This window comes from Opisthorchis viverrini (assembly GCF_000715545.1).
Source record: "Opisthorchis viverrini unplaced genomic scaffold opera_v5_255, whole genome shotgun sequence".
Classification (NCBI taxonomy): Eukaryota; Metazoa; Platyhelminthes; class Trematoda; order Opisthorchiida; family Opisthorchiidae; genus Opisthorchis; species Opisthorchis viverrini.
In genome coordinates, this window is record NW_008751911.1 from 581,599 (window position 1) to 609,305 (window position 27,707).

The 27,707-nt window shown below is 44.4% G+C and overlaps 1 protein-coding gene across 1 annotated transcript in view; it reads right to left on the reverse strand.

Moving 5' to 3' along the window:
- The window catches only part of T265_14754 (hypothetical protein), a gene marked incomplete at both ends in the record, with an annotated part of 48,203 nt that overhangs the window by 7,825 nt on the left and 12,671 nt on the right, over positions 1-27,707 (reverse strand). The window contains 15 exons of the mRNA XM_009175082.1: positions 393-520; positions 3,023-3,137; positions 7,650-7,857; positions 10,692-10,754; positions 11,786-11,847; positions 12,417-12,663; positions 14,279-14,376; positions 15,693-15,998; positions 18,488-18,573; positions 18,669-18,848; positions 18,943-19,101; positions 21,276-21,498; positions 23,419-23,877; positions 23,989-24,122; positions 27,079-27,336. Coding sequence (XP_009173346.1) covers positions 393-520; positions 3,023-3,137; positions 7,650-7,857; positions 10,692-10,754; positions 11,786-11,847; positions 12,417-12,663; positions 14,279-14,376; positions 15,693-15,998; positions 18,488-18,573; positions 18,669-18,848; positions 18,943-19,101; positions 21,276-21,498; positions 23,419-23,877; positions 23,989-24,122; positions 27,079-27,336 — 2,726 coding nt within the window. The remainder of the gene's footprint in view (positions 1-392; positions 521-3,022; positions 3,138-7,649; positions 7,858-10,691; positions 10,755-11,785; positions 11,848-12,416; positions 12,664-14,278; positions 14,377-15,692; positions 15,999-18,487; positions 18,574-18,668; positions 18,849-18,942; positions 19,102-21,275; positions 21,499-23,418; positions 23,878-23,988; positions 24,123-27,078; positions 27,337-27,707) is intronic.

A 27,707-nucleotide genomic window follows, 5' to 3' on the forward strand; every position in this document is an offset into this window, starting at 1 on the left:
GCAGTGAAGCATCAGTGCCAACACTGATGTTGCTGTCATTGATGATGATGATGATGATTGCCTTAGGTTCAACGGCAAAGTATTTTCGAGTTCATTTGGCTTCCACTGCAGAATGCTTATATCAGATGCATTCGGTCCCAATGGATCGAACTGCTGCCAACGTAACACAAAACCAAATTCACCCACGAGCTATCTCCGCCAAAAAGAATTACGGAACAACAATGCAGTTCATCAGCTATAAAACTGTTTCCAACAGGCGTACTCATCGATGATCGACAGCAAAAAGTATAGCCCTTGCTGAGGGCTTTCGCCCTTCGGTTAAATGCACCCAACTGGTTAAACATACATGCTTTAAAAGCGTTTTTCATGTAATCTACTGAGTAACGACTTACCCGCAAGCCGCTGAACTAGTTCTACTGATTTGGACAACTCTCTCAAAAGCCCAACCTCCTCATATTTACTTCCAGGTTTAGAAGACCATTTTCGCGATTCCTGTTTTCGGCGATTCTTTGCGGAGCGCCTAAAAGGGCAAAGATACATTAAGATTGAACGATTCGCAGATGAGCGAAAATAGTACTCAAGCGAAGCCATCCGCAGGGAAGTTGAGCAGATTTCATTTCATGGGGACATAACAATTAGAGGTTTCAAATGGTGGTAAAGTTTTTGGTCAATATATGAAGAAATTAGAGATATGAACGTTACAATTACTACAAATGGACTTACTTGAATAATAATGCACTCAAAATGAACGGAATCAAGGATGCAAACGGACTGAATCAACGACCAACCCGATTGGTACCTTGTCCTAGTGGATCGCAGCTGAGCTTGGAGTAGCGCCATCGTGTAAGGATCTCGGTTTGGGATTAAGTGGGTGTCCGCTAACTTAATTTGTGTACACTTTGTCAAGATCCTGTGTGATGTCAACCCTATGCTCCCTGCGGTTGACACAAGTTGGGTGTACATTGAGTTCAAGTACTCCAGCGAATAGTCTTCAAGTGATCCGAGGCCAGATTAAACGAAGTGAACGAGTTCGAATGTTGGCTGCATAATTCTCCATTAGGGCGTGCAGTCCAGTGGCCGATTCTCTCTAGTTTTCAGATGCATTGTCTGGTGGGAATGACACCACCTGCGGTTGACGATCCTCATCCTGAGATATCTGGATGTTTACCGGAACTAACGGTCGGAACAATATATATTCTTGATCTCAATTAGTGCAGCTTTCTGGTTCCAGAGGATCCTTGTTTCTAATTAGGTGAAGTTGGGTTGTGTTGCCTGTTAAGGATAAGGTACCAACTTCACTGCCCCTTAGAATTTACCATATAGCGTCAGAAGGCCCACTCTTGTACAGTATGTCCACCGACCGCCGCATGATATCTATTGGCAATTTTGCGTTTGCGTTTAATGCCACCACGGGCGTCTTGACTGTTCCTATCCAGGTTTTGACAACCTGACAGTATCTCCGGCCTCGTGATTCCATCGCGCGAAATCGCAGCTGGACAGAGAGGGTGTTACAGCTGTACGATTATTATTATATTTGGTTTTTGGATTTTATCTACGACAGCTGGTGCGAATGAGTGGAATCGCAATGCAGGAATTCGGCTGTCCGTATCGAGCAATATAATATACGAACCGTACATGCATGATTCTCATTAGCTGTTGGCTAATAGTGTACGGGCCCTCAGTTCTATGTTCACTCTCGGTCTTCATGGTGAAATTCATGCTACTACGCTACTCGTTGAGTCTCAGAGCCGAACGAGGATCGTTGAACGCGCAATTCCCACGAGGTACTACAACCGAAGTGAGAAACCATGTCCTAGTCTTTGCACCACACCTCAATACGTAAATGATTTTGAACGTGCTCCCATTTTATAGTCGAGCATTAGATCACATGGAGGGTGACCGCGGGCGGAGACATATCCAACCTGCCACATACCACTCACCTGTTAGGCTGGTTTCACACGTAGAGGGATTGAGGACAAACAAAGGACCCTGATCAAGCACGTATACACACACAAATCCAAGAAACACAGCAAGACACGGAGCCATCCAGTCTATCTCAAACTGAAACACACATGTAGGACCCCAAACACGGCTACAGTGGTGTTGTGTTGAGTCAGTCCGTTTCCCTCACTTCGTTATTCAGTAACCGTGGTAACCGGAGCGTCGGAATCTTTAGGCTTTGTTCTGAATACCGTCGTCTTTTTAATAAAACAGCCCACGTGGTACTCAGCCTTTTCGATGACATCGGTACTACCATAGATCCAGATACCCTGAAACTCAATAGCATGCACAACTTAAGATAAAGCAGAAAATGTGCACATGGTTTGGCGAACAATCATCATTGTGTATTGTATGCCTAAAGAGGCTAATAAGCGATCAAAGTACCAGGAAACGGTCTAAAAGGCACATCGTAAATGAATTGCAACTCGAGGGTTCAACCACAATAAAGCCAAGGGATCAAATGCAATCCAGCTCACTGGCGAAAGTCGACTGTCCTGCAACGGAATACTTCAAGACTGCTTATGTGTGAAGACTAGGAGACGAGCTCCAGAACAGTGATACCTAACCCAGGAAGCAGTGTTTCAGGAGTCTAGCAGAGATCAGTCGGATGGAGAGTACATGAACATTCGCGAAAAATTTGCTCTGTCTGGAAAGCTGAACCTGAGGTAGTCATACACATAGGCTCAGGTTCACTATAACCATTAGTCTCACTCCTTAAATGTAGGCCGACATATTAGTAACGAATTTCAAGCCGCAGCACTCTGTAGCCTTACTGCAGCACTTACAGCCATAAACCCTGTTGCTTTGGAAAGAATAGCATAGTTTCGTAGTAGGAAGTGTTTCCGTTAGGTATTGGTCACTGCTGGATTTTAAGCACAGTTCGCGCTTGCCGTAATTGATAAGCCCCATGGTTCCTGCGCACGCACTTTCCCACATGATACCCATATTGTTAGCCTGGATGAGACCTAGGGTGTCACGGGAGGGAAACGACTGAAACATCACCAATGACTGTGAAACCTACCCGGATATTTTTGTAGAATTCGATCGGATACTTAGGCCTCCGAAGGATTCGGACGTAGTGGTATCAGAAAGACTGCTTGTATCGGAGAACATGTCACTTTCAGTGGCCGAGTCCACTAAAACAAAAGAGAACCACGATAGAGAAAGTCGCCTCATAAAGTAAGGAACTAGTCGACATCAAACAGACGGACTTAATAAAGACCACAATATTGAGGACAACGTTGGTTACAGCTTATCGACTATTTTATCTATCACGTAGCTAGTAAACCAGCTGGAAACATATAGACAGTTAGTGTCTACGGACAATGAGTTCCATCCATCCTGACTGACTAACGAGTTCCCTCAAGGACCAAGTCAGTCATGTCCAGTGTGAATAGGTATGGATGTGGATCTTGTGGGGAATGTCCGATAAACTGTGACAACAAAGGGTTCGTTTATCTATCTCAGAGGTTTCTTCTGTGTATATTGGCCTGACTGATCTTCCAGTATTCCAAAAAGCTTGTGAAAAACTTTCCTTCAAAGGAAAAACATGATTGCAGAACAGGTAGACACTTATTGCGGTCATGTGGCACCAAGCATATCTTACTTTTGCTTCCCCGTTTCAAATAACTCTTGTGTTGCGACTTGATGAACGGTTGTAGCTTCGTGTCGGTCCTTAGCTTCCTGTCCACCCACAATGGCATATCAAGAGGCACGGTAACTTATGGAGAAAAAGAAAGATTATTACAGCTATATGGTAATCGCAGTGTTCCACAAGGTCGTGGTAGAATCTCTGTGAAGGGACGAGAAGCGTCGAGCTAAAGATGCTCGATCCAGATTAGCTGGCATTCTGACCAATCAGGACATACCTCCGTTTGGTCCGTAGCCCTCACGTAACATCCTTTCAACGTTCTGTTCGGTTACTAGGGGCGGCTGGTCTCCGGATACCTCCCCTTGGGGAAGCCGTTCAAGCAGCCAGGGCTTTAAACTTAACTGTGGCGACTCATGGAAGTGCCATCGCACGTCGGTCCGTCCCTGGGGCTGTGGGCATGCCGATCTAGGATATTGTGCCCTCCACTTCGGAGGTATATCACGGCTGTCTAGTGTTCCATTCGACGAGGTTCCTTCACGGAGCCGCAGTCTGTCAGAAGTTGGTTCCCTTGACGTGGCCGCGCTTATGATCTGGTTTGCGCCTCGTGTTTGACGTAGTGTTCGACCCTGCGTCTAGCGTGGAGAGCACTCCCCATATCCTCGAATAAGTACCTGGCTTCTGTGTAGCTGTTTTGGCGTGTGTCGCGTATGCTCCTCCGGTTTGACTGTAACTGTGACGACCAAAAAATCGTCAGGATTTGGCGTTCTCGTGAATGCATTGCAGCCATCTGCAGCTGTTTCGTTACAAACGGCATTGAAGAGTTGGTCCAAGATTTGAAGCTCATTAGTCCCATTCAGGCATCAAGACCTGTATAGCAAGTATAAGTCCCATTCAGGCATCAAGACCTGTATAGTTCGTTAGGTAGCAAGTACCATTGAGTTGAATCTCGTTGAACGTTACGGAGCAGTTCAGCTTCCACCAGACGCATTAGGAACGGTGCACTTTGTGTGTTCCACCGGTGGCCTTCCAAATATGTCCCAGGTTCGCTTAGAACCTGTATCAAGCTGGAGGGTAACCGGTGTGCCATTGATACATACTGGGACGAATTTACTTCGACCGGGTGAATTCATCCTGAATGTGGCGGTCATGGCCCCCGCCTGCGCCCTTTTGTCAGGTCGGTGTACGCGCAAGCTCCTGAAGCTTGCATTCTTCTCTGTGATCTTTTCGAATGCGCTTGCTGCACTTGTGGTTGCGGTAGGGACAATGGCGTGAACAATGCCATTCTTCACAAAACCAACAGGGTGTGGGCTGCTTTCTTGGAGTTCGTTTAGAATTTGATGGCTTTTTGGAAGTTATCTTGCATACGACATCAGGCTAAGAGAACTTGTAATGTCCAATCATTGCAGCACCAGTCTTGAGATTGGTAAGATGCTGGCATTCGGTGGTAAGTTTCTGAAGGGTCAACTCTGGATCCTGTTCAATACGATTTAGTAGCCGGGTCCGAATATCCGCATTATGTGGTAATTGAAGATCAGCCACGAAGATGAGACACTTGAATTGATCCTCGGTCATCGTGCAGAGTTGAAAGCACTCGCGTTCTCTGTTGACCACACCGGCATAAGTGATGAAATCTTCAGTATCCCTTTGGTAATCTTGCGACACTGATAACGAATGTTGAACAAGGAACTTTGCTCACCGAATATTTGGGCCAGGATTACGACAGTATCTGCGAAGCCAAGGTCAAGAGGGAGTTTGGGGAGTATGCAATTTGTGAACCGATCGTGTTCCGCAGCAGCAGTCGAACTTTCCATGCATCATCAAACTGAGCAAAGTCGGTTTGAAACATGCCCTCATTTCTTGAACCAACTTTCGAAAGTTCGTCCAGGTTCAGCGTCGAAATTGAATTCAATAATCAAGTTGGCAGCAGCATTTGTGGAAGAAGACGGATGTGACTTGCTGAACGGTCGTGCAACTATTTGTCGGTTCTTGGCTTCCTGCCCCGCCCACAATGGCACGGTAGCTTCATATAGCCCTTTATAGAGATGAAGGAAGATTATTACAACTGTATTTATACGGTAGTCACAGAATGGTCGCGCTAGAATCTCTGTGAGGGGACGAGAAGCGTCGAGCCAAAGATGCTCGACCCAAATAGACTAGCATTCTGACCAATCAGGGCGTCTTCGTTTGGTCCGTAGAAGCACGTGACACATCCGTCAAATTGATGTGATGTTCGGTTATTTGGGGCGGCCTGGACCCGGACATCTTGGGATGAAGAACTTCCGGATCTCATACTCACTATGAGCTGTCTAGTTAGGGGTGAATTCGCTGTGCAACCGTGTAGTCATTATTAGAACCACTTTTGAATAGTCGAAATGTTCACCTAGCTATTGATTCTCACAGTGGGTGCGATAGCAACTAAACCACGAGCATCATATTTAACCGAATGTTTATAAGACTTGTGTGGCCTGGCATCAAAAAAGCTCGACCAGCTTATGTGGTCCACCGTCATTCGGTTCGTTGCACGGACATACACAAAATCCATCCGGAGGCTGATTGGTAAACAATGACTATTTGATAGTGGTCAGACACTTCTGATACAGCCATTAGTGTATTGCACCTAGAAACCTATCAAAAATGAGTTAACCAGCTGCCCAAGCTAGTTGGCGGGCGTGCGAACACGTGAGCATATGTTTGCTGTTTGTGAAGACGAGCTTTTCCGAATTCAGTTACATTTCACAAAATTTCACAGGGTTCGTAGGCGCTAGTTGCATCGCTTATCTCTTCTGACCGGACATCCATGGCTTAAAGGTGTTGTTCACATAGTACGCTATAAAATTCGTACTCAAACTTGCGTGGAGATTTGTGAAAAACACGGCATGAGCATGAAACAGCTTACGGGCGCTTATCGTATTCTCAGCAACCTTGGGGAATCAGTTTTTTTAACCTATCTTTCCGTTGACTTGATGGGCACCCAATATAACCACTGCAATTCTAGTTGGCAATCGCTACAAGGTAGCTCTTAGGTCACAGGATCAAAAGACAATTATTAGAAAGCAGAAAAGGATATGATGGATCTCGAAGTGAGAAGTATGGGTGCGAGTAACAACCCAAAATTCACACCTTGGGACGGACTCGAATCACCGAATTTCCGCTCACCCAACGGGTGCTCTATCAATTGAGTTGCCGAGGGCACACCCTCCGTGACGCCTATACCTCTGAATCTCACAGCTGATTCGCCAAACTTCTACCTAGCGGATCAGGAGTTAATTTCTATCAGTGCCACCAGGTAGAAGTGTAGCGAATCAGCTATGGATGTCAGGTGCATAGGTTTGACAGAGGGCGAACGTCTTCAGTTGCTGAGAAAGTACAACATCCATCAAGAAAGCGGGAGTTCGGCGGTTCCAGTCCGTCTCCAGGTACGAATTTTCATTTGCGCTATGTGAACCTCGAATTTTCATTTCAATAGTCACTTAGCCGGCTTTAATTGATGTCAACATTCAGCCGAATCTATCCACAGCGATGGTATCCGTACTTAGCACTTAACTGTCACAGCCGAAAAACAGGTGCAAACTCACATGATAATACTGACATGAGCAGATAGCCGGAGTCGTATTGCTAACATATTGTGACAGATCAAGAAAGTAGCAGCAGTGATGAAAATAATGACATCTACACACAGGTGTATTCGAAACGTGGAAGTGATAGTATATAAATCCAAGTGTCATGGCATTGTCTTCTGCTATTGGAGACTCATCGTGGTCCATGTAGGACCGCAAAGTCCGCAAGGACTGGCCTCTTCTGCCAAATACTTTGGCTGGAGTTGACAGTGCTACTTTATGTGACCTAACAACTAAGCAAAATGTACGAGAAATGAACGAGGAAATGAACCTGATCATGTAGTCAAGTAACTCAAGAAAACCATCTGCCAATTTTCGATTTCATAGGAAACGCTAGAAAATGAGCTACTCTTGTGAGGTGCCAGGCTGACGGCTAGTATTGTCCGCGGATTCTGGGTGATGCTTTTCATTAACTAGGGAATGTGAAACGGAAAACCTACTTGCAGAATCCAGATTGCCATGCAACTGAGCGATCCGTCGGCACTCAGCTTCGTCCGCATGTCGACGACGCAACTGAGTCAACCGTTCGAAAAACTCCGAGAATTCAGCATGAGATTTCTCGATGCGTTCTAAAAGCATTGAGGATGATTCGCTTAGCTTTGGTTTCAGCCATTTCTTCAATACTTCCGGTCGAGTGTAGGTGGAAGCCTGTATAACAGGTGAAAAAGATTCGTTAGTTTGAGAATACATCTAGCTGAAAGCTACGCTAATTCGGAGACGTGTTGGTCAGGAAAGAGTTGAGAAAAAGAAGAGATGGCTTTCTAAAGCTGAACGGCTATTAAGAGCCGCGTGGATAACCAAACGCCTCCTTGCATACCAACTGTCGTGGTACGGTAGTTTAATGCATCCAGAAAGTGAAACGTTAATTATAGAGAAGTCACTGCCCGGTTATTTAGAATCTAGCTTAAACAGCATCAATGAGGTGAAAAAGGGCGAGACAGTTTCCCATCGTCTCAGTGAGTACGCCTGAAATATGCATAAACACATAATGATATGCTGCTCTACCAGAACAAAGCAAAGTCTTCGCACGGAGTCAAGCTCAATTTGAATCAGAATAGTTACGAAGCTGGGTATAGGCGGATTCACTGACAGAATACCTTGATGGATAGAGAATTGCTACAGACGGCTAAAATCAATATGGTTGCAGACAATTGACGTCACCCGAAAGGCACCACGAGTTTGGATATCGGATCTTCGACAAACACCGAGGAATTGTTCACTGTAGATCAAGGCATATTCCGCAGATATAGGATCCATCTGGTCACAAACAAAATACAAACCCTCATTTCAGGCTGACGAGTCTTAACTTCCAGCTCTCTTGAGCTCCATGGTGACTGCCCGTAGTTAATTATGTTACTTTGACTAACAGTTGTGTTAGGATGAACTCTATGGACTTCGGCAGACCGTAGCTTCCCACGGGCGGTGATTGGTGCACACTTTGATCAAGTACTATTTCTAACGAGGAACACCAAGAACGGCCTGAAGCCCCAGATTTATTGGTGTTGAGTCACACTTTTAGCTAGCCACATGCACGACAGCGTCGAACTGAGCAGTGGACTAGGGGAACGAATCATTGCCTGGTCTGCTAAGAAGAAAATTCATCAATGAAATGCGGAAACTTATTATTCTGAAACAATGATGACTGGCATCATAGTTGGATAGTATATAAGCATTCTCACATACAAGTTATCACATTTACGCTGCCGGACATCTCCGACCGGTTAGGGCCAGGCCTAGCATCCATATAGTGGAATACCAAGAACAGCAGCTTGGTAGGCTTGAACATTGGCTTGGAAAGTGACTTCGTTTCTACACCAAAAAGTATAATCAATGTTTGGTATCCTTACGCTGTGGCTTTGCTGCACTCCGTGATAGTTCCTTGTACCATTATCCACTCAACGATTGGGTTGAAAAAAGGACAGGAAACAGCAAGTATATCCGTAGCAATCTGGTTAGTATAATCAAATCGTCAGAATTTTCACCGTACACAGATTCGCGCTTGATTAGCAGGGTTTTACGATCTAATCAAGAATTTTTTGAAGTCCCGTCGTCGCGTTATGCTCCACAGTGAACTGTGCCCTATTGGGTCAGGTGTTTTAAAACTGTTTCAACTGTCCATAAAACATGGCGCTGTTGGCTGGTAGCATGACAATACGATATGATATTACAGCTGTCGTCACAAAATGCATATCTGTTCAACTCAACTCCTACGAGGAAATGATCCGCTCGATTAGGGTGAAGCCGCAAAGGTCTATCGGTTAAGCGGTTTATTAAGAGCGAGAAAATCTGTGCAACGAAATGTAATACACTGATACCATAAACATCCTCTTGGACAGTATTGTGGCATCACTACGGGGATGGCAGATAAACCGTTGTATTACGACTTTCAAACTGAGTAAAACACGTGGCACATTGTGGTACATACCACACAGATTTCAGCAGGGATATAAACCTTGTCTGAGGGTTAACCGGTATTCACGGAATGGGTGGTCATTATAATTTCTTTGAAAAGAGGAGCGCAGGTAAAGGCCTGTGGTTGTTAAATGTGGTTAACGACAATACAGTAATGCCTAAATGTTTGAGCACTTTACGGGAATGTCCCACGCGTTGCGTGATTTCCCCCGGCAGTTTGCAACCATAGGTATTTTCATTAGGCGCTACGTATCAGGTAGCAGAAGACCGCCGGCGACGACGGTATTCTAATAATATCCGCCATCGATGCCGGCGTTGCCTCGTACTGGTGGTCGCCTGATTATTTTTCAAGACAGGATGCTTTGATGTGCGCAGCGAGAGACATGATTCTTCAGTGTATGATCTTCATTGCAACGTGAGTTGGTGCTAAGCTGGTTGAGTTAACCTGGTGTGTAGCAGTCCAGAAACCGGATCGTCGGTTATCGACTGAAGTGGCACTATCGCCCTCCTTGGTTTGTGATGAGGTTCGCTGTTCACCGCCAAACGACAGTCATCAAATTCTGATGATCCATGGAGATTAGTGGGCTATTTTTCTTACCAATGAGTCACATGTCAGGTGTTTTTGACACTGTAACCATGCATTATGAACGAACGGCCGGTTTGGCCCAGTCCAACGTTTTCACATCATTGACCAGGGTCAAGATGGTTCCGTAAAAGCGTCTTGCGTGGTTTACGACAGCAAGCTATTGCCAAATTCATTGTTAGGTGACAAGTTCAGTGGCAGTATCGGGTAGTATATATAGACCAAAGGGAGGTTGAGTTGGTTGCCTATGACACAAGATAGCATGATCTTCAGGGAAACAGGTTTCCGCGAAACACGATCCCAGAACTAGTTTAATCGCTTAACTCCGACCATGCTCACTCTTTTATTGAATAGGATGGAAATAAGACAATATGTTCAAATCGCACTTGTTAGCCTCATGCGCTTTACTAAGACCTCCCTATCACGGAGTGGTACATACACATCTACATACACAAACGCCAAGAATGCTTAGATATGAAACACTTACCAAACGGCGAGCCTCCAGCCACAGTCCACCCTCCAGTGCGGTTAGAATAGCTGTATCCGGATTCTGTCCGTAAAGTCAAATAAAATGCGAAAAACAGAAAATGAAAACCATCCGGGAGCAGATGAGTACGGGCCAAGGCAGCATACGGTGGTTAGACCTGTAAGACACACGCGCGACCATGTAAGATACAGCGGGATCATAATCTATCCGAAATATTGGATACGGCTTTAAACGGAAATTCACCGGTAACCGAGATCCACGCAATGTATACCGTATCTGTATCGATTTTAGTTAGCACTTGGTGTGTGCATCAGAGTGAACCATACAGTACGTGTTTGTATGAAACAGCAAACGGTCTGAATTTTAACCAACGCGGGATGATTGAAGCAGTCCAGCGGATCGCCAACAAACGAGGATGCAATATATGTAAGAAACAGCTGAACGATAGGTTTGGGGAGCGTTGTCACGTAACGGGTCATCGGCAAAAGTCATGTACTAAAAGTCTGATTTCCATATTCAAATTTACTGACTGATGTGAGAGCGATCAGTGCTCCGTAGTTTTTTTTTTTCAAATTGGAATCAAAACGTCCCTGAGAGATACTGACTGATGTGAGAGCGATCAGTGCTCCGTAGTTTTTTTTTCAAATTGGAATCAAAACGTTCCCTGAGAGAAAACGGGGATTGGAACCATGCACGTAGGAAGAGGCGTGAGTATGCATGGCATACATGGACAATATTACAACAAAATCAGTTCTGAGAACAGGATCGTTCTCGCACCACTCCCCAGTGACGCAGTCGTGGATGGAACCGGCATCGCGTGACGGTTAGCCCACGAAACCGACTGATGTGTATCATGAGACTGGAAAGTTCGAACATAGTAAGGTACATCACACAGAAGGTATGCACAGTATTTACGAATTTGGCACCCTGACTGTGTAGTTAATTGAAATGATGGTGACGTGATAAATGATCCGATGTGGTTCAAGAGGTGCGTTGTGGCGATTGATGAACGTCATACCGAGGGAGAAAATTCGAAAGTAGGAAACAGAAGATAAAACCTGCTTACAAACAGTGGTTAACACGATATATCCTACCTTCAAAATGTCTACGCACAGATGAATTGCTTCCTGGTGGCGACCCAAGTCCTTCAGGCGAGCTGTAGAATAGATATACCAAAGTCACAAGTAAACAGCGGTGCTGAAAATGTGCAGTTAAAGCACATGTAGTATGAACGAATAGATACGATCCGGTAGAGCCAATGCCACTGAAACCCATTTACAGGACGATAGTTAATTATACGGCGCCGATGAGGTACTCGAATCCCAGCTGTCCAAATACACGTCCAGAAGCTTATGGCTTCCCATAGCTACTCGGTCAATCTCTGGGTACTCAACCAGGATAGACACCGTTGTTCTCAGTTGGGTCGTATAGCACCGAAAAATGTGTGTGCGGACGGGCGCAGAATGTTCACACATCAATGTGAAAAGTAAACTTGTAGGAGATGACGATGTTGCCGACAAAGTGGCCCACTTCTGAGATCCAGACCCTGAACTCCCTGAACTCTGCGTGGTCCTCGTTCAGACCCTCAAAAAGCCCGCTGTTTAAGATATCCATAAGTAACAATACACTTGCCTTCTAAACTTAAAATAGCGCTAATTCTAGCAGCTGGAGATTCACACAATTTCCTAATAACTAAGCAAACGGTGATAGTAACTGGACATTTACCCGTCATTTTCAGTGCCTGATCACGGATATCCTGCTCGGACATTACCGCATCACTGTCCTCCTGGTTACTGCCGGATTCATGTTGATGATGAGCCTCAGTTGCAGATATAGACCACAAATATGGTTGTACTGCAGAAAGGAATGCACGCGCCGCTAACGCGTATAGGCCAGCACGCAAGTATACTTGACCGGCGTACAGCAATTTCTGCCCGGTCAATAAGTGACTGGCCCAAGAACGACTGATGATCTACAATAAAGCAAAACACGGATGCAACGGCATATCTAATGAATGAAACTAAAACCGACAGTGAATCACATAACTGCTGCAAAGGACAAATTGCCTCGAACCACACTCCACGTCTGGTGTCAGAAAAAAAATGTTGGTTGAGGTGGAAGCATCATTAATGACGTCAAATTCCTACAGGTGAAAGAAAACAATTAACCCTCCACCGACAGGGAACAACTTTAGGAAATTTGAAACCGCCGAGGGATGGTTCTTCCTTCGTTATATTTGGTTTGCAAGATTTTGCATCTTGCAACACGAATAACTGTATCTTCATACGATAATCATTGAACACGATGGAGAATGCGGAGATTAGTTTTTCTGTAATCAAAATAAAGTGTTCTTAGACTCCACAATAATCTCCATTGTGCACGAAATGTGTTGTGGTAGGTTCCACTCTGAAAATTCTGGCGAATTGAACGAATACTATTCACACAAACACTGAGGGGAAAGAAGTCGGTAAAATTCATCATCCACAGATAAAACAACAGAACATAATGATGTACTGTTGCCCCAGTTCTAGCGCTTGAGCTACTCACTCGCACCAAGCAGCTTTGTATAAGACGAAGGTTGACTAATAAGATCGCTGTGACACCACCGCGAGCGGAGTTGGTCTTCTCGAGGTTACAGTGTGTCAAGAAATAATAAGCACCTTTCAAGAGATGTCCTTTGGTCGGGCACTACAGCTGGTGTTTTCTGGAGGGGTGGAAGGGGGGAGTAGCAATAAAAAAATCCAAAAGACCGAAGTCGTCTCGAGGTGAGGTGAGATAAGTACGAGTGCTCATCAATGCTTACCAAAAAACCACGACTGGTACTGTCAGAACATCAATAGATGATAACCTCACGTCTGAAAGCGAACCCAAAAACCCCGAAACTCTGTTGATAACGGACAGCACCTATGGCCTAGTGCAAAAGTTGCGTTGGGCATGAATCAGGGAAGGTGATAAGCACAATCAGTATAGTTCAGAACGGCGATGACAAGCGCTGATGAAATACAGATAGCTTCCTGTTCCTGCGTTATCGTTAAAAATTAGAAGAAGTCAAGCAAGCACTCGAGGGATAAATATTTGGGTGCGTTATTTTGGGGTTAAATTATACGTATAAACAAACGCAAGTAGCACATAGGATAGGCCGTCCAACGTTGAGGAAGTTGAAAGACGCTAAGTTGATTTGTCATTGTGTTTACTCAACCCCTTTACAGACCATACGTTTACGTTAAGGTGGCAGTGAAAATATCAGTTGGCATTGTACATGAACTAAATATGCAAAATTGAAAAGGCATCCGAAAAATCTTGTGTTAGCACGTGCGCTCCCTTCCATATCAAACTGCAAAGAGTAAGAGAGCTGACATATCCCTGCGGCGACTGAAGAAACAAGATAAAACTGGGATTATGTTCGAACTATGAGCCTGCCAGTAGACCAAGTTTCAGTCTTCACCTAACTCGTACAGGAACACCGCTAGGAGGTCGAAGGTCGAAATACACAGGTTAGAGGATTGTTACTCTACTCAGTCGAAAACCGCTAAGACAAAATGAACGGAGTCGTCAGCCAGTCATTCCCAAAACAGTCATTCGCTTACTTTGAATTCAGCGTCATTATCATTGAACAATTCCAGTGCGTTCTCATAGAGCTTGTGTTTCTCCACATAGGAAATGAGGTTCCCTGAATGCTGTGGACCTGTGGATCGGAAATGGGAGGAATAAAACAAAATCAATCAGTTACTAAATAATATCGTCGACAAAACTACTATAGGAAGGCTTGATCTTGATGGTAACAGTGGTTTCTTAGGAATAAGAAACACCTCCTGAATAGGGTCCATCGTTGTTAATATCAGTCAAGACGTAAAATCACTTCTTAGATGATTCTAGCTTGTTCGGTAGCGCAATACAGAACGCACAGCAAGTAACTGACAGCTGAAGAATGACAGTAAATAAAGAATCACCTAGGAATCGCTTAAGCATCTACCACAATTCGATATCGCAGTGAATATTTCACGTGTCAGTCTTTTCTCCTCGGCAGTACCATAAAACTTTGCCAACGAACCGTTCGACAACTTCCGAGACTGTTAACCTGGAGGAAATATTTACGAAACAAGTCCACAGTCAACACAGACGGAACAGATCGCGACTAAATAAATATATGCGGATTAGGAGAGTCACCATAGGCACCTAGATTCCGCCTGTGTCTTTGATGGTATCGTGACACTGGTACCATGGCAATTCCAAACGAGGACATGCGAAAACCACAGCGCAGATGGACAAAAGATCATGGAAAACAGTCATTCAGAACGAATTTGGGATATTACGGACAACAAACGAACACCACGCGATACACGACAGAAAGTGCTGTATGATTTGATCAGAATGGTAGTGTGGGGCCGCACCAAGCCCTCTACTTCTACATTACAGAAAGGGACTGATTGATTCTTTTCTTATGATGCAGTCAACAGAATAATACTCTCATCCAATCCTAAAGTACGGATGGGGGATACTGAGCAACTGAGAGAAGAATCTAAGACTAGGAGGGGCTGACAACAAGAGTTATAGCAGTATCTCCATGGGATTGACTTCTATGCAAAGGGTTGACTTATGGGTGTCACATAACTACGAGACTGATTGTAATACCCAGAAAGAGCAACCCGGTTGTGAAAGAAAACCTTGGGGAAAACAAATCCGGTGTGATAGTCTCCTGTTGGAACGGGTAAACGAATAGAACCAAGAGAACACATATATGCCCTGTTCATTTTGTTCGGATAAGCCCAGTGCTTTCAACACGAAGGCACGTATAGCGAGCGCGTTTATGCAGTGCCATTTACCCAAAACATAGTGGCAATAAGGAGAATCAGCATCGTGTGAAATTACCCAATGCAACCAAAGTTGCATCTAGGCGCTGGAGACTCGAGAAGTGAAAAAAGCGCCATGCTCAACAACTCACCAGACAGCAAAATACATCATACTGGTTAAACGTTACCACAAGACATGCGAAGCGCCTACCCGATGCTCTCAAATGTTTCAAAGCGGTCGGAAAACGCATCAGTTGATCGTCAATTTTGAAGCGTTGATAAGCTAGTCTGTATTCCGACTGCGTATCGCCCCAAGGTCCTCCGTCAGATGAGGTGATAGATCGAAGATAATTGAGATCAGCCAGGTATTCTTTCGGATCGAGTTGCGTGCGTTGTGCCATTACTTGGGCTAATTCCAAGTCGTAGGTACCCAGAGCAACGCGATAGAGTTCGTTTGGAGTGCCAAAATACTGCAGATGCCGAATACCGCTTTCCCATGAAAAATTATCACCGGCTTCTGGGAAGAATACATAAGCAACCGAAAACCGTAAAACGGTAGGGTCGCCGATAACAGTCATCTCGAAACATGAATGTAGTAGAAAATGAAGGATGATGAGAGACCGTTCAGAGTAGCTGCACATCCCCAGGAACAATGTCCTCGATTTAATAAAACAAATTCCTTACATCAGGAATGTGGCTATGGGAAAAATCGTATACACTGAACTCGCTGATATCTGATTAAAGGTACAGTGATAAGAAAGACACTCTACCTCTTCCTGACACAACTCTAGTTTTACTACCAGTTCGCTACAAATTCCTAACCTGCAAACGCCGACCACTCATCACCCAAGAGGTGCGAAGGAGTGGATGACCTCTCTTCAGTTTGGCTGAACGAACGATTACCATATCATGACCTGGAGGAGGGCAACAGGTATACGAGAACTTGTCACTCACAAGGGTCGAGTAGCTGGACGCACTGCAATTCATCACTATCATCAACGGTACTACATCAGTATTGACACTGGCAATCAAATATCACACAATCATGAGAAAGGAACACTCCAATAGTGACAGAACAGCAAGGGAACGGTACCTTGAGAACGGGGAAAAGTGTTTATGTGAAAAATGATCAAGAAGGTCAAACGATCAAGGATCTTGTAACAATACTGAAACAGATGTATGTGTGCATCCTCTCAGAGTAAGGCTTCAGAAGCGGTATCGACCCGGCAGTGAAGCATCAGTGCCAACACTGGTGTTGCTGTCATTGATGATGATGATGATGATGATCGACCCGGAATCCCTTACGGACCTTATCAAATACAAACTTTGCACACAACGACACAAACTTTGGCTAGACAATCTTGCCATGGGGTGAAAGCATTTTTGTCACGGGGATCGGTCACAGGCCATGTCCCATACAGTCCTCAGCTACGTGCAGGGAGACTCAGACAAAAAAGAAGAAAGATCCCACTGTACTCAGCTTGACTGCAGCCATCTTCAATTCTTATTGCCATGCCATAGCTTGCCCCCTATGAACCTTTCGCCAACAATGGTTGGAAATGGAGAACGATGGGTGAGCCTGTGCAGTACATCATTCACTTCTGACGAATACAGACAACTGTTTACTGACCACCAAGCAGGTTCGTGTGCATTAGAATCGTGTCCCAGAATGGATCGAACCGTGTTCAACAAGTTCTACAAACTGTAACCGCTCCGCGACAATTCTACCTTTCACCATAAGGGTGATGCCTCTGGAATACATTCAAGTGAGGTGGGACGGACAAAATCTGTTGAGAGAGAACGCTTTCTGTAAGGTGAATAACGAAACTGGCTTCCACAGGTTTGCTGCCGACCGGCGGTCGTTTGCCCGATCCAACACCCCGATACCGGCATCCACTCGGTAAGCGTTAAAACGATGACAATAAGCTATTTAAGGGAATGAAAACTGCTAAGCACAATTGGGAAACCGTGACTGGAATAATACAAACCTGCAGTCTCAACGGATAAGAGATAGACGGAACAGACCGTCCCCCATTTTCTCAGTATAGTATCTCGAAATCAGCCAAGACACGGCAAAGCGTTGATCGGACCTTCTCACATATCTATCCTCCAATTCTGTACCACCAAAGTTACGTATAAAACCCAGGGGAAAAATAACGTAACGAACTGAACAAGATGCAAACTTATGCAACCTAGACTACAGGGCACAGATGGTAGCCAGTCATTCAGCAAAAGTTAAAATAATATGAAACACTAAATCACCGCGATTCGCGGGACCATAATTTGATCACATGTATCTGGATATGAAGATGGGTGGCGTGAGATTGGCAGTGGAGTGAGGAGTTCTATTTTTATTTCGCACAGTCCACATGATGCCCAAAAACTCGTCAGACAAACCTGTGTTTTAAGCCAGAAGATGTCACATGAATAACACAATCCTATCACCGACAGTTTAGGTGATCTGCAGTGTGAGGATTATCGATTAATCACTCCTTACCAGATCGATGCGCGCTGCCAGGAAAAAAATGCCTGAATGGTGTGTGCTTGGTCACAGGACGCCTGAAAGACAATACTGTCACAACTAGGAGGACAATTCGTCGCTGATTTATTGCACAGTCCACGTGGGAATTGTTTTGTAGTCGAATGGTTTGCGGTGTAATGCGCTTCTTATCTGCTGCTAAGTATTCAGGTATAGCGCCCAGGGAAAAGGAATACCTCCTCCAGGGTCACAAGTTTTGATCTGTCCACTCAAATCCTTCTTATGACTCCTACGGGATGAAGTACCATATTGAGGCTAGCACTAGCTAGTGAAGTTGAGTTCTCATGTCACCAGCTACGTTGTCCCCATGCTACATTTCACTAGGAAGACGAGATGAGCTCTTGAAAATACCTCAAGAAAGGCGGGTAATTGCTGTGCTTAAAAACGGCCTTGAAAATTGGAGGATTCATTCCACAATTGGTACGCATTGTCTTAGAGGAGGAATAAACAGCCAAGAAATGACTCACCGTAATAATTCTTCAGCAGTAACAGAGCTGTGTCCAATTCAGCTGGCTTTTTCTTCGCGTAGCAGGTCAACGTAGGTAGCAGAAAACTGGAGGAGGATGAAACGCAGATGGGGGGATTTGTAACTCACGGTAAAAAAAGTTAACTAACAGTTGGCCAGAAGACACATAGGCATGTACGAACCGCTTGTCCTTTGTTATGTGTGCCAACAACAGATCGCATATCCCATTCAGTTTGGAGTCGCCCTTTGGTGACCGGAGGCGGAGTGATGGCAACGATTGTTTCACGGAAGCATCGCGATACAGTTGAGCGCTTGCGATTCCATAGAAGGTTCCATACATTGTCTCTGAAACATCTTCCTCTCTAATGAAGCAAGACGTAATATAGCAATGAAAGCCACATAAAACACATCATGGGATGACGCATCTGGGCTACACGGACCAAAAAAACGACTCACAGGAGGTCCGAAATGAACAAAGTAAGAAGTTCTGGGTCCTCGACTTGTTGTAACAGAATTCCGATATTTTTCCTGAAGGTCGACGGATTGTGGTCATGCAACAAGTTCATATTTACGCGATGACGGCGCATGAGTAACAAGGCTTCTGTGTAGTTGCCACTTCAAATGGGAAATAAAGTAATATGATCAACGAGAGATGGTTGGCTGAATGATGGGAGAAAATTGCAGTGGAATGGAGTAAAAGGTGAATAATTTCAGGTTCCAGCTACGAAAGACATTTTTGGAAGACTATATCAGGTGAGATCCGTTCGATCAATTAATATATAAGTACAATATGTAAAACGACAGATTTGTTAACCAAACCAACTATAATCTTTCACGCAGTCTGAACTATCTCCACAAATAAGACGAATTATAACAATTTTAATGTACCGGGTCCACGGTTTCCATGTAGGTTCCGCCAGAGTGAATAGATTCGGCTCAGGAAATTCGGCTGGATTCTCGCTGCAGTGAGGCAAAAACTTAAATTCATTGTTGCTAAACCATGTGATAGAAAGATTAGCACATACTCCATCGTTCATCTGGTCATGAATGTGAAGTCTTCCATACGTCACAAACAAGTTGAGAGCTTGAATTTCTCTGTTTCTCTCCCACATTCACACATGCGCATACACCGACCTCAGGGAACTGAGAGAGGACCACGCAACAAATTTAAATGTGGGCTGTTCGAATCACCAATAAAAAGATTGGTGATGTGTAGTTGGACTTTCTGGTGAAATTCTACTCTATTGAGACAGTATATCCACACGAAGAACACAGAGGCTAAATTTCTCAGGGTGATTGTGCGTCATTTTACGACTCTATCAGGGGGGAGATTTTGTTCGAGGAACAGCTCCACCCAAGGGCAATTTAAGCAAATAAGGCATACTATGGGTGGGGTTGGTTAGTCACATTGTTCAAACACTGATAATGTCTTGAAGATACGAAAAGCAAGCACACGCAGTCTAGACGAACGGTGAAGCTCGGAGGAGGACTGGGATTAGCTGCCTATTAGAAGGGTGGTAGGAAATTTGCTTCACTCACGTTCGAACTTTACACGTTACTGACCGTTCTTGAGCACAATCGATTAAAGGTTGACGGTTCTCATTGCTTACTGCACCAGAATAACCGTATTTTCAACTAGCTAAATATGAATGACAACTTCAGAACCCCCGATAAGTTACAGCCAATAATCACTAGTGAATGGGAAGTGGCCTGCATTTAACCTATCCTTATCAAGTTGAACCAACCTAGTCCAGACGCAGTAAGTTTAAGCCAAGGCTTGACTGTGTTTTGAAAACATCCCCCATTCTGTCCTCAGAAAACCGTGTAGAAGTTTGATTTCACTTCATCCAGATGTTTTGATATGACGAGCTCCGTTACCTTTACAAACACTAAGTTAGCCTTTTTACTGATATGGAGCGTTACAAGCGTTGCATAAGCAATGGAATGTAGATAGCAGTTTATGTGCTTGGTTGCGACACACATTAGGAGTATTTTCGCACAACCAGACTCGTCTACGGTGTGCTTTTTATGGCCGCTGTTGCTAACGCGATCTCGTGTTTTCCATGGGCGACCACCTGCACTGGGCTCTGTCTGGTGGGCTGTCTACGGGTGACTGCTGGCTAATGCATTCTGGTACCTAAATCGGGTGTCCTCTGGCGGTGGACTACCAGGAACTCTTTATATTGTGAGGGCTGAACTTAACATATACGGTGGGGAGAAGGGCTCCGTGTTCTCCAGGAATGTAACTGGAGTTGCATATTAGCAGTATGTATTCCCATTTTTACCCATCCAAGTAGTAGTATGAATGGCTACATCATATTCTAGTCTCCTTTTTCTATTTGCGTCCGCCCCGGAATATGTAGTTTCCTATAGACTGTCCACTAATATTTAAAGAAAACATTACAACTACTGCGTAGGCTCAGAAGTGAGGTTTCGAATCCTAGTCTGCTCGCTTCCCATTCGGCACTTCGCCAAATGCCAGCTTCAGTAATGTCAGTCATTTAGGATTCGCAAAGATATCGAGTTTATGAGCGAGTCTACGGTAAATTCCTGTAGCTGTGGTTCTCCAGCTAAGGTATGCTTTTTCGTCAACCTCAATTTTGCGGTGATATAGCGATAGGAAACCGTGCACACTGTTGAGAGTTGCAGGAAGTTATTTACAGTAAAAAAAATCGCTCCATTCGGGAGACAATTCCCGTATATGTGAACGATTTTGGTCTATCCTGTGAGTGCTCTCCTTAGAGTGGAATCACTGGGTACATCATAGTGACATAGGAATCCGCATTCACCTGTTCAATAAGTCTGCCAGATGGGTAAGCACCAGCGCCCGAGGGTGAACCTGTTCCAAATTTCCACGAGGCATCTGAAGTACAACGGCAGTGCCGGTAGGGACTGCAGTCACTAAAACAGCACCCGTTTCTATTGGGTGTAGATAGTCATTGTACCAGTTTTTGGAGGCACCTTGTCCTGTAGAGTATAGTTCCGTAGGAATCGTCAACCGCGCAATAAGTTCTGAAAAGAATGATAAATAGGTCATAGGGGGACCAAGCTGTTAGCACTACCGGTACTTGCTGATAATATCTTGCCTAATAGCTGAGAGCGATGAACCCACCATTATAGATAATAACGTGTATCGTAGATATAATTCATTAGTTTTACACCACAATCTCTCCGCGAAACAAAGACACAAGTGTGTGGCTATCAGTGGACATAACTGATTGCTACCCACCAATTTTTGTGTGCATTAACCACGGAGCAGGTTACATGCTTAACTTGTAGCTTTGAAAATCGATCTGGTAAAATTTCGGATTTTCTTATATCCAGTTAGACGTTGTACAGTTAACAATGTGCGGAAACTAACCAGAGTCATGCCCCAATACATCCATCTAAGTTTGATTGAAGACAAAGGATCTCAAATTGCTGGGATTTTCAAAACCCGACTATATCGTCACTATAACGCTTTATACCAAGACTTGGCGCTATCCAACTTTCTAACTCACTGTTTACTTGAGTCAGAGTTCAGCAAGTGTAAAAACCTCTATCCATGCTGAATGGCTGATTGTGTTACCTGATAAAAGCAGGAGACGCATAATCACTGTGGGGATCTTCTCAATAGAGAAGCAAAATAGACCACAAGAATAGCAGCAAATCGCAGAAGAGTCAGTCCAGAACTATCGACATTTTACTGTGGCTCTTTGCAGTGAAATTTTGTTAATATCAATGGGTGAAACGATGGCATTCGTCGGATTGCAATAAACGCGCACTTTACTAAAAGTGTTACTCAGGTGATTTTGTGTGATTTCGGTGCTCGGGTGTTGCGCGTGGTGATGCCAAGGGATAAAGATTGAGAAACATACTCTCGGTTCGATTATGTGAGTACATGTTTGGTTCGCAAGCCAAGTGAGCCGTCCTGTCCTGATCAGGCAGATTTGTATTTTGTTGCATACAGCGCTTTAAACCCTTTCGAAAAATTGCTATGTTTGTTAGCTACTTTGCAGAATTATTTGACAACAACGACCAGAAGTAAAGGCTCGAAATTTTCAACCGAAATTCATTCTTGGAGAATTCTCCGATGATTCACAGAATTAGAAAGTTCGGATTAAAAAAAATCAAACGATACCGGGGGTGTTCGTAATGTTTATCTACAATCTGCGGCCAGGTTTTATCAGTACAGGGGGAAACTGTAGTCGACTTTCACTGGTGCAGTTCGAAAGAGTTTGAAATGTTCTACCAAATGACATAACATTTGGATGACCAACCGACTTGAAGGAACGCAAACCACAAAGCAGCAAAGATCACGAACGGAACAACAAATTCACAAAAAACGCTGTCAACTAACTAGCCAATCATGCTAGGAGATAACAGATAGCCTTTAAATGCTATATAAACGCACGCAGGCAAACGGGAGGTACCCACCCAACTACGCACTGATGAGGTCTCCTCATATGATGACGAAACGTTTTCAGGTCAATTGCCAAGCTCGGCAAACAGATCAACAGCCACCCGACCAACAACCAGTTGACACGCAACGCTGGTAGAATGTGTTGCTGTCAGAAATGACCGCAGTTAGGTTGGTGACTTGGTTCACATGTAGTAAGGACGCGCACGAGACCGTAAAATGGTTCTGACGACCTATATATATGACTGGAGATGTATTCTACTAGTGTTTATCCAGTGCTCCATATTATAAGTAAGCCTGATTTAGTGTGGAGTGGATTGGGTTCGAGCTCCAATTCCATTCATTAGCTTCATTAATTTGATTTTTTTTAATATTCTGAGGTCATTACGTACTCTCATGATCGGTTGAGTTTGTTGGGGATATCTTTTCGACAGCTAAGCTCAGTTTAGACACATTAGTCACAGAAGAACAACTGGTACAATTTTCCCCTCAAGTTTCAGTATTAAAAATGAAGGAGTACACTGACCACGTACCTATTTGACAAGATTCCGGTGAGGCGAATGTGACCGCATCAAACTGTGTTGGAATGCAGATAAGCAGTTTTCGCATACTAGTGACGAGTAAGAAGTTCGGTAGCACCATGAAAGAGGAGCACAAGTCCATCAACAAACTGACTGATTTGGAGTGCGCAGCTGGATCTCCATTTTGATCTACCGTTTGATCAGTGGGGATGGGCGCGCCGTACAAACGATGGGAGGACTCATGAAGCCCAAGGAGAAATGAACGGTACGGTACGAGGGAGGAAGCTTTAGGTGCTGCAGACAACGCACCACGTTGACGGTCGGCTGTTGTGAAACTGGCGATAGTAAGTTGACCACAGATGACCGGGAATTTTAGGACGCAATGAATTTTTGCCGAACCAGCGGATGAAAGAGACCCTATATTTGGATTGTCCTGTAAGACGTTCAAGACAACTGAGCACACTTTCGAACCTGCGGTAAACAGAGATTTGTCGTCATATGATGGAAATATGTAAAAACTGGTAAGTTAAAACCTAGTCTTTAATTTGCTGCACATATAGTACAAACAAACCAGACACTTACGTAACAATTCCTCGAAAATGTACACAATAACGTGTCCACTGCTCAACTGTACACATAAATATCCGTTGGGAGCCCAACAAAGTCCGCAAAAGCGGGATGAACCTTTAGAAGACGATTCCGCATACAAGAGCCACCTGGATAAATTGAGTGGAAAAGCATAGAGACCAAAAGCGACTAGAAGTTTCATGGTTGATATCAGTCAAAAAGAGAATATTGGTCACCTGTTGACCAAGAACTATCTAATACGTGGCAGGTAACCAGTTCAAGTAAAACCAAGTTCCTAACGAGCACAGCACTTCGGCTGTATCACAAATTCATAACAGCCTAACTAATTCCGTCGTATTACCAAAGGACAAGTAGCCTACTAGCCGCACAGGGCGAAACTGTGGTGTTAGACAGTGTGTGTGGTAACAGGGAAGATCATTAAAACCACTAAATACCCTTCACCACCCTATTTGCCATGCCACAGCTAAGGTTGTGCAGAGGAAAAGCCTGACCCGGCAACTTGTATGACTGGGCCGTACAACCGGTATCGTTCGAGGGTGACAACTGCGTACCAACTGTTTTGTGCACCAACTGATTCGCAGAACAAGCAACGACTCTCCATCTCTTCACTGAGAGGTTGCAATAATGGGTCTAACGAAATCCTGGTGCGCCGTAGGCGAGGTTAACGTGTCAAAACTGACAGATAGCTAGTAGAAGCCAAAGTCCAAATGACCAAGGTCTCATTGCGCGCCGAAATCAAAGAGGCACTTGTCCCTCCAGAGAAAAATACTGGCTCGGGGAACCACGTTGGCGTGATTCCTCCACATAACGCGATGAACATTATTCGTCTATCGGATCCGGCATCCAGCTTCATCTTTTTCCAATACAGACAGACAACACGTGCAGTTTTCAACTGAAGCAACAGTCGTTAAATCAAACAATCAACTTCTGGATGAGAGTGTTGCACGATGAACGCACAAGAGTCTGACTAAATGGGTAAAGCACCATAGAAAAGTCACTGAAAACGACGATGATTAATAGTAAGGAGAGCGCTAGTTACAGACGTGTTAGAAGCCAAAATTGGGAACCACTATGTCAGCTTGATCATTGCTACAGATTGGAGACACGATAGTCTTTTAATTTAAAATAGCCAACATCGGTGCACAAACCAACAGTCAACTAACGTACCTTACGTTCTACTTGGATGCAATTCGCGAAATACACTCAGTAACACATTAATTTCGTTTTCAAAATAAACAATTGAATCTCACTGAATCGCTAGTTTACGATGCTCTTCAACTGTGCCGCATAAGGCACTTCATGCTTCTAGTAGTATGGCATTCGAAATATCACAGAAAAGTGTCTAGACGAAACCCACTCCACCCACCTGGATCCCTATAAGTTGAGCTGTCACAGAGTTTTCAACAACTTTATGAGCGGAGTAAAGTTTCTCACTTCCCTACTATGCCTCTCGTATCATCATGTCGTCAAACTGGGAATGGGCTCTTACAACTACGTGAACCGTAGACCCATGGATTGTGCCATGGCAGATTCCAAGAGCAAATTTGCATAATCTGCCACAAAATTGAGTGTACGCACAATAACAATCGTTACCATAGAGGTTGATTGCGGCCAACAACTTCAGGCGTGAATGGTGACGCAAATAATGCGCCGCCTTAGCAAAAAAATATCCAAAAGTAACAAGCAAGTACAAGCCTCCTAGCTTTATGTGCACGTTTGGTCCGGTGGCAGTTTGAACGGTGATCTGTTCTGTTCATTCCCTGTGTAAGCGGTGCATCGATGCAAGCACGTCAATCCGAGAAGGATTTTGGACCAAGAGAAAGATAGTGGGGAAATTTTATGCATACAATAAAAGCAATGTTGCTGAGCGGACAACACGTTTAAGTAAGCTGAAACAACCGTTGCTAGAAAAACATTTTGGTATACTCGTCCACGGTTTCGGCCACTAGCTAGTGCAGTAGCTTCCACAACAACAAGAGTGGGATACATGACACGTTTGGGTGAGTTGAGTGTGAGCCACACGAAAATTCACGGATCCAATCACCTTTGGTCAGCTACTTCATGTCACAGAAAGAAATGGCACATACATGAGGTGTTAAAGCCAACCTGGCCAATGGTGTGTCTCGTGTGTAGGGTGGACCACCAGGCACACGCTGTGGACACGAACTATTTGCTTGTGCCCAACGCCCTAGTCAAATATTTCTCCTGAGAGAGGCCCTGGTGTGGTTGCTTGTCTTTCGATTGTTACCTCCAATTCGCCCTATATACCATATTGTACTACGCTACGCTGTACTTCTTTGAATGTCTCTAGCTCTCCTCCATTTGTTTGTATGTCGTTTGTCCATCTGCAAGCACTCTAAACATTAGTACTGCCAAGCCTACAGCGGTGCTAGACACGACTGTGACCATCACTGCTCACCACCTAAGAGCGATATATGTGCCCAGGATGCGTCTCTTAAGTGGTATGGTCCACTGGATGTCTCTTTGCATGCACTTCAACTATACACACCTAAATCGACAACTATGGACCACTAACTGCGCATTCTGGTGGCTTTAGAACTGCTCCACCCTTCACCCTTCAGTCTTATTCCTTCGGGCTTACACTGGTACAGGGCGTGCAGGCGGATGTAAACACGGATCAGCGCGGTTCAGCATTGCGGGGTTTTCATCGGCGTAGTTCGACATAACAACTCAACATGGAACCGGATTCCAGCCTATCCTATAAATGTGTATACATATTAGCCTTATCCAGTTGTGTACGTCTGTGTACCACAAGGAACGAATACAGAGAGTATTTATGAGAACGTGTAATTAGTGGTTCAAGGAGTACGCCGGCACATTGCACTCGCTCGTCCACTCTAGGATACTCAAATGCTTAACAGATATCAACAACCTATTTATTTAGTGAATTTAAAATCAATTTGTGTTGGTACGCACAACTAAGATACTGCGCTTCACGATGACAGATTACGGGACGCGAATATGAACAGCTACCAAGTTGGTTGCTAAGGGTCACCAGTTCGCCGAACAAAGCATGATAGCTAATGATCTGGCAGGGATTTATATGACATGTATGTGACTCACCTCGTGCCAGTCGAAGTCGCATCTTCAAGATCCAAAAGGCCAACCAAGAAGCCATTACAAGCGATGAAAGCCACATGTGTACGATCAACCCAAGTGAGGTGATTTAGTTCATTCCCGCCACAAGGCTGTAACTGATTTGCCAGTGTGAGTACATCAAGCACAGGCTGTTCGGTGAGACTCATTGAACTGACTATCTTCGAAATGCTAGCAATTTCGACAAACAAAAAAATGAACAACTTGGTCAGCAAGTCAACTCGCCTTAAAAACACTGAGGTTCGCCATATGCAATAAAGGAAACATCGTATAAGGAAAGTGCAGTTAGTCCGATTAACCTTCTCCGTCGAAAAGAAAAACAACTTAAGCTAGAGGAAAAACTTACTAGCGAAACCCTGATAAACTAGGATTCAGCTAAGGACACCGAATCAGACAGTGATCAGTTTCGAAGTGCATTTTCACGGCTGACGAATGTTCTATAACAATTTAGAAGTACTGCTCTTGCAATGAAAACTGATAAGGGTATTGCCTGTGAACTCATTGTACGTACCAAATGTCTGCTTCGTGCACGAAGAAACAACTCTCAACAACAATTGGACGGCGATAGAATTGAACTAGAGCTCTGAAGGTTCAGA